The sequence below is a fragment of the Psammomys obesus genome, unplaced genomic scaffold (genome assembly GCF_907164565.1).
Source record: "Psammomys obesus unplaced genomic scaffold, mPsaObe1.curated_primary_1811, whole genome shotgun sequence".
Lineage (NCBI taxonomy): Eukaryota > Metazoa > Chordata > Mammalia > Rodentia > Muridae > Psammomys > Psammomys obesus.
The window spans coordinates 966,865-983,016 of NW_026595981.1; the positions used below are offsets into that span (position 1 = coordinate 966,865).

The 16,152-nt window shown below is 46.1% G+C and overlaps 1 protein-coding gene across 2 annotated transcripts in view; it reads left to right on the top strand.

Moving 5' to 3' along the window:
- Positions 1–16,152, top strand: part of Smg6 (SMG6 nonsense mediated mRNA decay factor) — a 214,469-nt gene that overhangs the window by 178,089 nt on the left and 20,228 nt on the right. For both annotated transcript variants that reach the window (XM_055620112.1, XM_055620113.1), the window contains exons 14-15: positions 11,275–11,451; positions 15,074–15,220. In XM_055620112.1, the coding sequence (XP_055476087.1) occupies positions 11,275–11,451; positions 15,074–15,220 (324 nt within the window). The remainder of the gene's footprint in view (positions 1–11,274; positions 11,452–15,073; positions 15,221–16,152) is intronic.

The window sequence follows — 16,152 nt, forward strand, 5'->3', positions numbered from 1 at the left end:
ACACACACACACACACACACACACACACACACACACACACACACACATCCTCAAGAATCTTAGGAGAAAATAATCACAGCAATCATAATGGGAGAAAAAATCCTGAAGGTATCTGCAATCTGGCCAAGTTTATGGGTGGTTTGAACTGGAGAGAGTACCTTCTCATATGATACTCAGCTGCAATGGAAGTGTACAGTGCAAGTAAGCCAGGTGTGCTGCGTGTGCCTGTTGCCCCAGCTATTCAAGGTGAGGCAGGAAGATTGCAAGTTTAGGGCCTTGAACTAGAGAGCAGGTTCAGGTCACCTTGGTCATTTTAACACGACACTGTCCTAAAATCAGAAAATAATTTTAAAGGGGCCAGATGTGGTGGCACGAATTTCGCATCGCAGCACTCAGAAGTTAGATCTCTGTGAGTTCTTAATATGTTCTTAGTTCTTGCTTTTAAAATGTTTTAAAGCAGCCAGGTGGTAGTGGCTGTGGCTGCAGCAGCGCCCACCTTTAATCCCATTTCTTCGGAGGCTGAGGCAGGCAGATCTCTGAGTTCGAGGACAGCATCTTTAATCCCAGCACTCAGAGACACAAAGGCAGGTAGATCTTTAGGTGAGCTTGAGGTCAACCTGGTCTACAGAGTGAGTTCCAGGATAGCCAGGACTATAAAGAGAAGCCCTGTCTCGAAAAACAAAACAAAACAAACAAACAAAAAAACTTGTCACCAAGTAAAGGCAGCTGCCACCAAGGCTGACAACTTGAGTTTGATCTCTAGGAGCCACATGCTTGAAGGAGAGAACTGACTTCTGCAAGTTTACCTATGACCTCCTCTCATGTGTGTGCGCGCACACACACACGCACATACACACAAAACAGAACTCAGTTATCAGGCTCAGAACAAGGACTATACTATGCTCTCTGTGGTCATATGTAATGTTTACCCAGTTTACTCTTTTTTTTTCTTTTTTTTAGATTTATTTTGTGTGTATGAATTTACTTGGGTGTATTTATCTACACCACTTGTGTGCCTGGGGAAATTGATCAGAATTAGATCCCCTAGAACTGTAGTTACAGATAGTTGTAAGGTACCATGTGAGTGCTAGGCATTGAACCCACGTAAGAACAGCAAGTGCTCTTAATCATGGAGCCATCTCTCCAGTCCACGCTTTAGTCTTTTTTATCTTTAAAGCATTCACATCATTCTTTATTGTTACCACTATCAACTTTATAAACCATCACCTGAAACTTTAAGAAGTGAGTTTACTTGATACCTTAAAAAATACCAGTGAATATTCAAATACTCTGTAACACATCAATCTTCTACTGTCAGGCCAACGTATGTTACAATTATTTAATAAATAGGCATAATTAACTAACACCATTAATGATATGAAATACTGATTTAAGTCATGTGAATAAAAATATACATTTGTATTCTTTTGGCTTATATTCTGCCCTCCAGAGTGTATTACATAACAGAGCAAGGCATGTATTTCTCTGTTGATCTGCTGCTATGAATACGATCACACACAAACCTGTAGCAGCAGAAGAATCTCAGCTTGCCTTAGCAGTGGCTCCCAACATGTGGGTCACGACCTCCATAGGGCCATATATCAGGTATTCACATTGCAGTTCATAACAGTAGCAAAATTGTAGTTATAAAGGAGCAATGAAATAATTTTGTGGTTGGGGTCACTGCAGCCTGAGGAACTGTGTTAAAGGGGCACAGCGTTAGGAAGGTCGAGAACCAGTGGCTTAAGAACTTTGTCAGGTGAGAATGGAATAAAAGTCTCATGTGTCTCAGGCTGGCTTCAAGCTCGTTATGTAGCTGAGGATGGCCCTAAACTGACCCTCCTTCCTGCACCTCTCGAGTGCTGGAATTTATAGGCAAGCACCACCATGCTCCACACTACATTTATATTTGTGGCTAAAATAGGCCAAAAATAGAGATCACTTTTCATCAGATAGTGTCTTACAAAAAAAGAACAATTTATTTTGTCAAAGAATTAGCATTAGTATAGGGCTCTAAGTGAAATTTAGTGAAAGACTTTGTGACATTATTGAAGTCAGCAGGATGCTGAGGAGATGGCTGAAATGAAAGCGGATAGGAAGTGGGGTTGTTTACTAGAGAAGGCATAATATAACAGATCTCAAATAATGTTAGGCCAGTCTGGTATAAGTTATCATTTATATGGCCCCAGAGTAAACAATTAGACATATTAGGAGGCAGAGTCGGGTTACAAGAGATAGACATTTACAAAAATGGAATGATCTCCTTCTAGAAAATGAGCCCTTCTTCCTTTGGTAGGAGACAAGCTCTAACTGCCTCTGCCTCCCAGGTGCTGATATTTCAAGTATATACTACCATGCTGTTTATGGAAGTGAGCCCTCTTGTAGATTCGAGGTAGTAACAGACCTCTCATACTTACAAGGTCAGGACTGCTATTTAATAGAATTTTTTAATTTGGTTTTGGTTTTGGTTTTGGTTTTTCAAGACAGGGTTTCTCTGTGTAGCTCTGGCTCTATTGAAACTCGCTCTGTATTGAAACTTGAACTCATAGAGATCTTCCTGCCTTTGCCTTCCAAGTGCTGGGATTAAAGCCATGCACCACGTTCGGCATAGAATTGTTAAAAGCTTGTTTATTTAGTTAATAAAACTTACTTAGAGCTGGGCATGTGTGCATGCCTTTAATCTCAGCACTCAGGAGGTAGAGGCAGGCAGATCTCTCTGAATTTGAAGCTGGCCTGATCTGCAACGTAACAGGACAGCCAGAACTACACAGAGAAATTTTGTCTCAAAAAACGAACAAACAAAAAAGTACTGTAAATAGTACCAGAAAAGTGAAGCAACCAGTAGCCTGTAGGCACTGAAAGGACATAACTATTAGGTTTCTGTGCGACTCCTTGCTGGACTGAAAGTCCTGTGAAATCAAGAATTGTTGTTGACCTTGTTCTATCTTAGGTGCTCAGGATGTCTAGCATATCTCTTATCATGAGATATAAGTCTTTAGGAAAGATTTATGGGTAGTAGCAGGACAGGGTAAATAAAGGCCAGTTGGCTTCTTGTGAAGAAAGACTTTAAAATCAAGCAGTTATTTCAGAGACTGAGCCAGGAGGATCATGAATACAAGATCAAATTATGTCACATAGTAAAAGTATCTCAGAAGGAGGGGTCGAGAAAGGAAGGAAGTTAGTTTTATCAAGCTTAAAGGAAAATGAAGGAATGAAGTGACTGTATGTCATTCTAGCCTGGAGAATCGTCTGTAAGATTTGCCAAGTCACAGAAGGAGCAAATGGCAGGGGAGAGGCATTGCCTGGAGCCTGGAGTGGAGGGTTAAGAACTAATAGAAGTAAGTAGTAGTGACCTATGTGGAAGTCACAGTTGCCCAGAATAGGGAAGCACTGAGAGGTTAGAATTCATTCTGTAGCAAGGTTGGGCCTAAGGGAGGTCTCTGTCCTGGCTTTTTCATGACCCATCAGCCTGAAAGGCAATAAAGCAGCAGTGTATTAGGTCTCTGTATCTGTAAGACGTATATCCTTCTTTGAGGAAAGAGGAATAAGAATTCTGCCTACCAGAATGCAAGAATAATTGAGTCTCTTGTTCTGCCTACTATGAATGTGACCCTTATCCACTGGAACAGGGACCTTGCAGTGATGTTTGTACATACAGTAGGCACTTAATAAATATTTGATGACTGAATGTTGCCTGTGTTGTCAAACGCTGCAAATGACTCAAAGAGGATACTCTCTCCTGACACAGAAGAAATAAAATTAGGAACAGGTTTGGTGAAAGGAGCCTGAACACAAACCCAAAGGGTGGGCTCCTGCACCTGGCCATCTGGAAGGCAAATAAGAATGTGTCTCAGAGCGACTAGATCAGTGATTGTCAACCTTCCTGATGCTGCAACTCTAATACAGCTCCTCATGCTATGGTGACCCCAGACATAGAATCATAATGCAAACATCTGATATGCAAATGGTCTTAGGCAACCCCCATGAAAGGGTCATTCAGCTCCCAAAGGGGTCACAACCCACAGGTTGAGAACCACTCAACTAGATGGTGAAATGCTGTGATTCTTGCCAGAACTTACCGTCCGTGTAGAAACAGAGTAAGACAGATGAAACTTTCCTCCCCAGGGGCTGAGCTTGCAGCCTCCCCTGCTGGTTCAGCAAGTGAGGTCCCAGCGCCTGTGTTCCGGGTTTCAGGCCAGCTAAAGCCAGCCAGACCTGAAAGGCTTGTGTTGGCAGTGCCAGTTTCCGCTGCAACCCCTGCCAATGTGGGTGGTTGCTCTGGAGCACTCTGCAAGGGAAGCAGGATTGGACGACAGCCCAAGCTACTGCTGCCTATAGCCTGCCGTCTGCGGTGCCCTAGCTGATGAGAATGCACCTTGCTGGGACAGCAGAGCTCAGAGCTCTGAGAGGAGAGAACAGTTTCTTTCCCTGGAGAAACAGTTCATGAAGAGCAAGGCTCCAAAGCTGAAGAGATTAGGAAATTCAGGTGGATTGAAAATTCCACAGTGTTTTCTCATCATTACTTTTCTGTCAGGATACCTGACAGGCAAGGGTCTTGCTGAGCCTTATTTAAGGCAAATCTACTACCCATGACACCACTGTGAGGCGCCAGGATTTTGGCTGAAGGTGGAATTTTATTTCTGATAGTTCATGTCACTAGTGGCATGCATCATGACGTTCTTAGTGCCCTCCAGAGTCGTGTCGAGTAGAGGTGTGCCTATGTTTAGGTCCAGGTCTTTGGCAAATTGGAAGAGAGAAAGGATTGCTAAAGAGAAGCCAGGCCTTCTCCATCAGCTGACCTACTCAGTAGCCTGAGTCTAGCACCTCAGTTGTGTGCTCTCTCTCTTTTTCTCTATTTATTTATTTTTTATTATTATTATTATTATTATTATTATTATTATTATTATTATTATTATTATTATTATTATTTTGGACAGGGTTTCTCTGTGTAGCCTTGGCTGGCCTGGACTCACTTTGTAGATCATACTGGCCTCAAACTCACATCGGTCCGCCTGCCTCTGCCTCCCTGTGGGCTGGGATTAAAGACGTGCACCACCACACCCGGCTCTAGTGCCTCAGTTTTGAGTGAATACTTACAGCATTGTCAGTAGTCGAGTGAGCATTCTGCTCTGTCCTCCAGCCCTGTTTCTGCCTTTCCTGAGTTTGGCTTCTAAACCTCTCAGTGATGTTAGGCACCTTTTAACAGAATGAGGCAGAGAGGAAGAAAACAGTAACAACCACTTTATTAAGCTCTTCTGGGCCAGACACCTTGCTAAATATTTGCTATACATTATAGCTTCTACACCCCAGAAACAGCTTGAGCAAACAGAGGCTCGAGAAGTGAACTTGTCTTTAAAGACACAGCTAGGAAGTAGCAGTGAGGACCTCTTTCCCAGTGGTCAGGCTCCCACACCTTTTGGAATTGTCAGTAGCTCTGTTTGCCATTTCTCACCTGTCAGCCTTCAGGAGGCTTATTGCTGCTGTGCATGTGTGTGCATGCACATGTGGTGAGGAAGGGTGTGGAGGACAGGCGTCTGTGCCGACTGATTCCTGACCGCTTACGTCGCCTTCTCTGAAGAAACAGGGACAGGACCCAGGTCATGGAATGCTGTGGCTGCTGTAGGTTGACCAGTGCTGTTAGCACGTTGTCCTGTGACCCATTGACCCCTTCCTTAGTCTACACTGCTCAGTCAGAGGATCTAGGGAGAGCTAGGTCTAGACATTAGAATCAGGGGTAACCAAAAGTGGCCTATGCTTGACATATTGCATAGAAATGAGGCTTTGTTGGGGCAGGGATCAGGAAAAGGGAGGCTGTTTCAGTTGATCCCTTGGATACTGTATGCCCCGAGTCATCAGAGATGTAGCTGATCCAGGAGTCATAGTTTTTCTCCATCTCATCTTGGTCACTCAGCCCGAGTGCAGCTTTTTCTCTCACCCCTCTGACCCCTGACCCTTTCTCCGTTTTATACCTGCTTGTTCTGACTCAGACCATGAGTGTGTGTCTTCTAGTCCTAAACTTCTGCCTCTGTCTTCAGAGTGATTGTGCATCCTGTGGCCAGCTTCCCTCCTGCCTCGAAGAGTCTGCTCCCTGCCAGGAAGCCCCTCCCCCTAGGAATGTGAATAAACCATTTCCTCTGTCCTCCCAGCTCCAGAGGATTCCCTGTGTGGGATTCTTTACTTCTTGTGTCTGAATTTTCATTGGCAGACCCCTTCTCAAGCTGACCCACCCTTGGCGGCTGCAGAAGTGTGCCCCCACCCTTCCCGCCCTTAGTCTCCAGTGAGGGTGAGTCCTGCATACCTACAAGTTCCTGGTTAGTGGGAATTCAGTTTCTTGCAGCCAGTCCTGTAAGCTTGGCTCATTAAAGATGATAATTAACCCATTGCTAATTGACCTCAGAAGCCAGCCAAGCAGCCTATATTTTACCAGGCTTGGTGGTAGATTTAGAGGCTATTTTAAGGTTTCTTAATAATCTCAGCAAGACTTCACTTTTCCTGTCTGCATCTTATTTGCTCTAAGGACATTTTGTAAAATTAACAAGCTATAAAGCTTGATTGAAGGTTTCAACAAATGTGAGAATAATTGGCTCCATTTAGAGAAACAAGAAAAACAACCTGTAAACTTGAGTTTGCAGGGGGAAAACCCGTATATTTTTTTTTCCTCTTTAACCAGAGGAGCAGTAGCAAGCTGGACTTTTAGGACCAGAAAAAAAAAAAAAAGAACTGGCTGGTGATGCAAGTTCTGATTCCCCTAAACCAAAAGTTTAGTGAAAGAATTGTTGCAAAATCACTAGCTGTTGCTGTGCACTGAGTAGCAAACCTCAGGAGTTTGCTCCAGAGACCTGTCAGCATTCCAACCCTTCCTCCTATTTCCTGGCTGGTCCAGGTTTTCTCCCTTCCCCAAGGCTGCTGTGATGTGTGCATCTTGGAACTCAGCTTATATGAGTATATGACGCCTGATGCTTGGTTGCCTTTCTTTCTTTTGCTGTCCCCACGTTCCATAAAGTAGCATTGTCTTCTTTTCTGTTTCCATGTGGGCCTCTGCTCAGTGTTCACCATTCTTGCTTGTCCACCTCCTCACCTAAGATACCCCAGACCATAGACCAACCTTCTCCTATGTCAGTCTAAAGGTTTCTTGTTTGTCAGGACCCGCCTCTTAGCCCCTGCCCCCACCTCATTACCTGCTCACATTATCTCTCTCTGAGGAACTGAGCTGGGACAGAACAGACACATATCACCTCTTCATCAAGCTTTCAGTTTTCCTTTCTGCTTGGTTCTGGGTGTGGACCTGATGGTCTGATAGATAACTGGAGCCCTGAAGCTTAGGGTTTCGGTTCCTGCCGCTGATGGGGAGCCACTTCATCGGCCTTCAGGGAGATAGAATGGGGCTTTCTTAGGGTGCTTTTCTTTCAGCTCTTCCCTGACTGAAACTCAGATGGTTTTCTTCTGTTCAAAGCAGGAATGATTCATGTGAGACTTTTTATTTTTTTATTTTTTATTTTTATTAACTCTGAAGTTCTTGGTGGTTGGCTACAAAGTCTTTCTCCAGGGCAAAGACTGCCACCAAGAATGTACACTAAGAAGGTTTTTGGGCATTCTTAGTCTAGCAACCCTTTACCCACTTTTAGTCCAGCCCTATTGTCCCAACCCAAAGGAACTCGGTCCTCCCCAACTTTTTCCTTAGAAAAATTTATTAGAGTTTGTGCAAAAGACAGTGGGCATACCATTTACATTCTCTACTTTTCAAATTGATACAGAACAGAAAAATATGCTTGTGAAGGAGTTACTGTGGGGATTATATCATAGAGTCCATACGTACTCCATCCTTTCAAGCAGAGAACCTATAACCCCTTTAACCTTTAGTCGATCTCCTGACAGAAACTTCATTGCCGAGCAGAGATCACCTTGGAGTTTGCTTTTTAAAGCAGGTGTTTCAAAGGCTTTCATCATCTCGATCTGTCCCTTACCACATTAAACTGTTGTTTTGTCCCTCTCTGACTCAGCTGCCTGAGCCCCTTTATACGGGAGAATATTCCCAAAAGCCTCCTGTAGAACTCCAGGGTCAAGAAAGCTCTATTTTTTTCTCCACCAGGCTTATTCCTCCTACCCTATAGCAGAATGCTCTTACAACCACTCCAGCAGGCTGGAAACAGGTTTTCCTGTATCTTTGGCCAAACCTGTCATCTTCCCAGTTTACTAAAGAGCGTGAATACATTTCTCACTGCCACACTGTACTTTAGAAAACCAAGAATACTGTGTCCAACCTTAGTTGTTCTTCCTGCTAGTTGGATTGCAATGAAGAGAAAACACTTACAAAATCTCAGTGAATTATCTCTATATAAACAGGTAGAATCCTTGTTGGACCTCTTCGCTCTAACTTACATACACCAGCAGAGCAAAACTCTTACCGATCACAGGAAGTGTCATTGCTCTTAAGGACAAGGTTGAATGACCATAGCAGACAAAATTCCCAGGGAAACCAGGTTCGTCCTAAAAGGTGTGGAAATGAAAAGTGGAGCAGAGTGGGGAGTTCCTTTTCGCTTGTCTGTCTACATGATCGTTCCCACCGATCCTCTAAGGATGTGCTGCAGGCAGGCTCAGGATGTCTGCACCCCAGGCTCCTGCTGGGCCCTGGAAATCCCCATCTCCAGGAGTCCCACGTCCACACATGTGGCCTTTCTCCCTCTTGGCCAGGAATCATACTGCTTCCTGAGCCATGTACCCACCCAGGGCCTGCTGTAATGACAAGGGTGTTTCTTCCCAGTTGGCCAAGCATGCACCCATGAGACACTGTCTCCTCCTGAGCAGGTTTCTGCTACAAAGTGAACTGGGAGTCCTGTGGCCCTTTCACCATCCAGGTGAGCCAAGGACCATTAGAAACTCCTTTTCTCCTCACTCCTTTACCTCCCATCCAGTGGCAGCAGACTCAGGCCAGAAAGGAAAGTCCTGGCTCCATTACATAATTCTCCATAGTGCAAGCAGTAGCTGGGGCATAAGGTCAGAGGTCATAGTGAGGTCAGGTGGCTGACACACACTGTAACGACAAGGTGGTTAAAATTAGACCACAGAGAGGAAACTGGCAGTCTTGTGGAAATGCAGAAGTTTCCTCTGCAAGTGAGAGACTGGGGATGCAGGGAGGCCACTGTGCGTGCTGCCTGCCAGGCTATTACTCATTTCAGCTCTGTTCTTTATTGCTTTTAGCCCCTGCTTCTGTATTTCTAGCCTTCCTCATCACATGTATGAGTACAGCCATGGTTACCTGCCCTGGCCCAAGGCGGGACCTTCTTTACCCCTTCAGGGAGGTATCCGGGATTAAGCCCCTTAAGCTCAAGGGGCTTTGAGCCTCTTTAGGGAAACCTCCTAGATGGAGGGGGTCAGATGCTTAGCCTAATATTCTACCCTGTGGTGGCAATAGCTATAGGTGAGTGGCATCTGAGCAGGGGAGAAGGTAGTGGCAGAGAATGAAGTTGTGGCACAGGTGACTGCTGTGCATGCCCTCTCCCTGGCCAGTGCCTAACATAGTGATGACTTGTTCCATCTTGTCTTAAGCTGTGGTCATCCTGTGTCACCTGTTGGCCGTGGTCCCCAGTGAGTTTCTCGGTGTCTGCCAGTCTTTTCCCACGGGTCTGTTGTATGCTCACTTTATTCTTATAACACCAGGGAAACATGGGAAATACAAAATGTAGCCTTTGGCACTAGAGGGCTTGCCTTCTGAATGGAGGCGTTAGCATGTGCAACGGTGGAATGATGGACCTGGACAGTCCAGTCTGCACATCAGCCCTTCACCTCTCCTTTCACATTCAGAAATGAGGTTGAAAAAATGGGTCAGGGGAATGGGGGCTAGTGATACAACCCATCAGGGAAGAGCACTGGCTGCTCTTACAAAGGTCCTGAGTTCAATTCCCAGCAACCACAATGGTGGCTCATAACCATCTATAAACAAGATCTGGTGCCCTCTTCTGGCCTGTAGGCACATATGCAGGTAAAAATAATAAAGAAATAAATGTTTAAAAAGAAAAAAGAAAAATAGGTCAGGGGAATGGGATACAGCTCATCAGATAAGAGCACTGGCTGCTCCTCCAGAGGACCTGGGATCCATTCCCAGCAGCCACATGGCAGCTCACAGTCGTCTGTAACTCCAGCTCCAGGGGGTCTGAAACCACCTTCTGAATTCCTTGTGTACCAGGCATGTATGTATTGCACAAGCATACATGCAGGCAAAAGACCCATGCTCATAAAATAAAGTAAATTTTTTTAAATGGGTCTTGATTGTTTAGTGTATTCTGGAATCACTGATGAAAGCACTGCCCTCTGAGTTGTCTCTGGCCAGTATGGTGTAGAAATAGCTCTCTGCTTCTTAGGTGCACATCAAGCAGGGCACTCTTCCTTGATGACCCCATGAGGCCCCAGAAGCCAAAGAGTAAGAGAACAGCACTAGATAGCAAGGAAAAGGACAGTGCAAACAACACAGCTACAGAGAGATGTGAAGGCGTGTGTGTGTGGTCTTGTAGGGAAGGTTCCAGTCTAGATGACTATGGACACTTCATCTGAGACCCTGACAGATTTGGCAGTTGCTTAGGATAGTAAGTCACATATCAGCTAAATCAAGCCCAGCTTCTCTGCCAGCGTTGCCGATGTGCTGCTGTGGCAGCATGGAAACAACTAGTGTGAGCATTAGAGGCAGGGTTTCCTCTGCTTTGCCCCGGCTGTCCTCCTGATCATTCCCTGCCCAGTTCTCAGGTGAGGCAGGAATCATCCAGGTAAGTTCAGAATGACTTGGCTAAGATGAAACAGCCAAGAAAGCTTATCTCTCAATCTGCAAATTCTCCTGGAGGGAGTCTGGAGGCGGGGTGTCAGGGGTGCTAGAAAGCAGTGTTCTAGAAAGCCTGCTGCAATACACTTTTCATCCTGTTACTTCTATTCCAAACTCAGAAGAAATTCTTTTCTGTTTGTTGTGGGGTTTTTGCTGTTGTGTTGTTGTTTCATAAGAAGACTTTAATAAAGAAAAGCACAAGCCCTGGGGGTACCTGGCACTGGTCCTGAGGTTGTCTGCTGCCCCAAGGATGACCTAAAGCAAGGCCCTGGTGACTTCCTTCCTTCAGAAGACCTTGGTTCTTTCTTGCCTCCATACACACACACACACTCTTGTTGCTCATACTGCCTCCCTCCCCAGTAACTTTGACACAGTTCTTATGTGCCTTGCAGCTAACAGTGTCTCTCATCTTCATCTTCCCTCTCAGAAAATGCTGTTTTTCTTCTCTCCCTCTCGCCCTGTAGGTTATTGCAGCTGACTGCAAAAGGGTCACAGTGCTGAAGTATTTTCTGGAAGCCCTTTGTGGACAAGAAGAGCCTCTGCTGGCATTCAAGGGTGGAAAATATGTGTCAGTGGCACCCGTCCCAGACACCATGGGAAAGGAAATGGGAAGCCAAGAGGGAAAACAACTGGAAGATGAGGTACTATGCGGGAAGAGCCCGCGATAGCAAAGGGAAAGCTCCCCTTCCCCCATGCCCTGATGCCCAGGCTGGAGCTTCTCCTCGGGGTTATTTATAACCTCTTGGTTCAGTGTCTATTGACATGACAGCCAAGTTCTCAAGAGTGCGCTCTGCCGGTGCCCTTCCTGCCAGTCCACCCCAGTGCCTCCATCTACGAGTTCCAGATGCGTCTTTTCAGTGCTGCATTGGAGGAGAGAGTTTAATAATGTTCAGCTCTGGAGGCTTAAGAAAGAGAAGAGTGAGTGAGGGGTGTGAGGGTTCAGGCTGAGGATCAAGTTTAGACATGTGCGGAGCTCAGCACGGCACAGGCCTGAACTCCAGCCTCCGGCTCACATACAGGAAGAGCTGACATTGCTGGCCCCGTGTGGAAAATCACCCCTCCCCCAGCTTGCTCTCCCTCTCTTACTCCCTCCCTCCCTCCTGCACATCCTGATGTGATTAAGGAATTCTCCTCTTGTTTGTTTGCCCTTGGTTGTTCCTGTAGCCCTTGCTTCACTCCAGACGTGTGTGTGTGTGTGTGTGTGTGTGCGCGCGCGCGCGCGTGCGTGCACGTATGGACGCACGTGTATGCTTGCCTATGTACCCACCCTGCAGACCTGCTTGGTAGTTGCCCTGTTGTACATTGTATGCCTTTCTGGAGATGATCGCTGATGGTCATCTGTATGTGCCCAGTTTGTATGTCAGTTTAAATGAGAATAGTCCTGCAGTCTGTGGGTTCAAAGTAAATGTGACTGTGTGTTGTAGATGGAGCCTGTGTGCATTTAGCATCACTTGTCAGCCTTCTTGTTTTGTGTTAGCATGTGGGTAACTCCATCTGGGTATGTATACACATCTCACTTTTGCCTAAAGGTTGTCTCTTTTCTTCTCTTTACCCCATAGTATTAAAGACAAAAAGAAAGAGAGAGAGAGAGAGAGAAAGAAAGAAAGAAAGAAAGAAAGAAAGAAAGAAAGAAAGAAAGAAAGAGAAAGAAAGAAGGAAAGAAAGAGAAAAGAAACATGGGATGTAGGGAAGGGACGGAAGCAATTCTAGCCAGAGGCCAGGTCACCCATAGGCCAACAGTCATTTGGCCCGCAGCAGTCTCAAGCGCCCGGTGGAACAGGGCGGGGTACAAGGATGAAATCAGCAACAGGCCAAGGAAGCCAGATGTCAGCTGGAAGCTGTCGTTGAGGATCTCAGGCAGTGATAGAATGGCCACCTTTGGAACAGAGTCTTGAGAGAAGCAGTCTTGGCCTGGCTTCATTAGGATAGCTGGAGAACTCCACCCCATGCCTGATGACACAGGGCTCAGCTTCCAGGACAGAGGTGGTTCCAAGGCTATGGCTAAGCCCCCGATTCCAGATTCTCCAAATGAAACCTGGGCAGGGAAGAGTGGGAAAGAATGAGCTGTCAGCATGGGAGGAGAGAATGGAGTTGCCAGAGCCATTGGGGTGTCCAGACTTTAGCAGGGAGAACAGTGCCCTATGGCCCTGGACACAGTGTGGGTCTGGTGGTGCCTGTACCTATGTGCTTTCTCTCACCCACACTGGAAGGCTCACGTAGACAGTGGAGGACGAGCAGAGCCAGTTCTCCAACATGGCTGAGAGAAATGTCTGAACAGTAGAACTGGCAGCACAGGCCTTGCTAGGCAGAGAACTTCTCCTCCCACCCTAGAAGAAGCAGTCACCTCAGGTGCCTGATCTAGTTGTGCCACTCTACTCTCCTTCTGAGGCTTGTTGGCCAGGCAAAGGTTCGTGACCCACACCAGGCTGCCCACTTCTTCCTTTTCCCACGAGTCTCCTGGGTTCCTTTATGTTAGTGGTCCCTGGGAAACCCTACTTACCCTGGTCTGTGTAATTTCATAACCCTGCACTTCCTCGTTTGCTATGAGAGCTGAACAAACCTCAGACAAGCTTCTCTGACCCTCCTTTGACCTCAGTCCTACTCACTCCAAACCAGTGCTAACTGTCCATCCCTAGTCAGAACAGGCAAGAACACTCTTCCTCCATGGGCTAGTAGGCATCTTGTTGCGCTTGCTCTGTCCAGTTTAAGAATGTGAAGTCTTCTTCCTTCTGATGGCCAGGTATTGATAAGTAAATGGTGCCTGTGGACACCCTAGACCTCTCAGGACAGATTTTATCCTTAGCTCCCATCTCTCCAAATTAATTGGAAGACATGTGTCCTTGGACATTCTTCTTTGTAATGGGACAATTTGTAGTTCTGTTTTTGTTTGGGGGTGTTTTGTTTTAGTTTGGTTTGGTTTTTTGGTTTTTTTCAAGATAGGATTTCTCTGTGTAGCCCTGGCTGTCTTGGTGCTTGCTCTGTAGTCCTTAGGGATAGTGCCAAACCGCCCATCTTCCCTTCACCACCTTACCTACACTTGTTAGCTACTCTTCACAAAGAATCCTGGGTCAGGCCTGACAAAGCTGAGCCACTAAGGGCTGGATCTGAGCTTGTTCTTTCAGCTCAGAGCCCCAGCCCTGCAGGTTTGTTCACTGTGATGGATAAGAGCAGACGTTGGAGTCAGACTCACTTGAATTTGAATCCCTGCTCTGCTTCCTGCCACCTGTGTGACTCTGAATAGGCCATTTTGCTCTAAACATCTTCGTTTATAAAGCACAGATGGTAATAGCTATTGCACATGCCATTGTGAGAATTAAAAGAGTTAATGTATGAAAAACTCATAGCCCAGTACACAGCCCATAAAAAGCACTGAGTAGCTAGTAGCTGTCAGTGTAGTCATCATTATCATACTGTTAGAATTACAGGAATCTTCCTTCTCCTGTTGAATCACTCCTTATGTTCCCCTACTAGCCCCGTCCTCTTGGGCAGCTGTATGTTCTCTCCTGACCAAGGCCAAAAGTGAGAGAGTGAGGAATGGAGCTAGGACCACCCGGGGAGCAGTGGCTGCTGAGAACTGTGTCTGCAAGTGAGGAAGTGCCATCCCTGGGGAAGGCTCCATCAGCCTGGCAAGGAGACTCCTTAAGCTAGCCAGCCACCTCCTACTAACTCTGCCTAGGCCCTTGGAGGGCAGCTGAGGAAGGCCATGTTATGTGAATTTTTTTAATGGGGCCCAGAAATCCCCACACCACCAGACTATAGTCTTAAAAAGAAATCAGGGCAAGGTCTATAGAGCTACAGCATCTGCTCTTGATACTGTCTGGGGCAAGGGAACTTCCTTGTTTAACTCCCAGATGTTGGCCAGAGTTGATTCCTATCAGATTATTAGCACGAATTAAATTTAAATTGAGCAGTTCAGCTTTCTCTATTGTTTACCTTTTGAATTGTTTATAGTTTCAAAATGAAACCAGGTTCAAAGTTTATGTTGAGTGTGTGCAAAGGAGAATAAGGAGTGTGAACACCAACATGCAAGTGACCGTATGTGATTATAGTGACATAGGTGTGAGTGTGTAAGAGAAACTCTAGCATGCACTCTAGGGGTGCAGTTTGAAGGGAAGAGGGACAGCTCCTGCCGACACATTCCAGGGAACCCTTGGCTATGAATACTCCCACCATGATGTGGGAGACTAAAGGACAGGGGTGCATCAGCTAAATACCGTCATGACTCATGACATCCTTTCTCCTTGTCTGTGCCTTTACCCCAAGGAAGAAGATGTGGTGGTTGAAGACTTTGAGGAAGATTCAGAGGCTGAAGGCAGTGGGGGTGAGGATGATATCAGGGAACTTCGGGCCAAGAAGCTGGCTCTAGCAAGGAAGATAGCTGAGCAGCAGCGTCGCCAGGAGAAGATCCAGGTAAAGCCTCCCTGGAGAAGCGATTCCCACTGAGGAACATGAGGGAATGGCTGTACATGAGGATGTGGCTATACAAGGCATGTATGATGTTAACAGGGAGTGGCAGGGCATCCTGTTGTTAAACTCCACCTCTACACTCAGACTGTAGTCTCTCCTTGTGAGTTCTACGTCTACTCAGTGTCTGCTGGCATCACTTTTCTTAGGAGATTCTGGTAACACCACACATACAGTCTTGCATACAGTTTAAGGGACTCACCTCTTTCTCCATATGGAGATATTCATGGAGGGCACTGCTTCTTGAGGTATGCCATAGCCATAGGCTACTTATCTGGGTTCTTCAGGTAATGGGAGCACCCCCTTTGGTCAGAGCACTTTCCGCATCCTCCCAGGAAGAAGCTACTTAATCTGCATGCAGGGGTGACCTTACTGTCAGCCCTCCTGGAAGCCAAGCCTTCATTTCCAGCAAGTTTTTCTCCTTGGCGTTCCCAGATCTGTCTCCTTGTACTAAAGACTTACTTCTCCAAGCAAGTTAAGCCCCCTTCATAGAGCTTGTACATGGGGAAGCCTTAAGCCTCTCCCTCTGCCTCTCTAAGCATGCGTCTTTAGGTCTTTCTTCAGATGTTCCTCTCATCTTCCTCTTCCCCCTCTCTTTCCCATCTATCCCTTTCTCCTACCCAAACCCCAATGCCTGCCTCTCTCCATTTTGAGACAAGGTCTGTGTGACCCCGGCTGGCCTTAGATTCACAGAGTTCACTTGCCTCTGCATCCAAAGTGCCTCCAAAGGCAGGTATCGCCACTCTTGGCATCCTGTTTTCCCTTTGAACAATATGGTTTAGTATAGAAAGCTAAGCAAACTTGATATAATTCAGGGATCTGACATTTGCCTAGCTTTACAACCCTGAGAAAATTTATTTAACTTTGAAGAGTCTGTT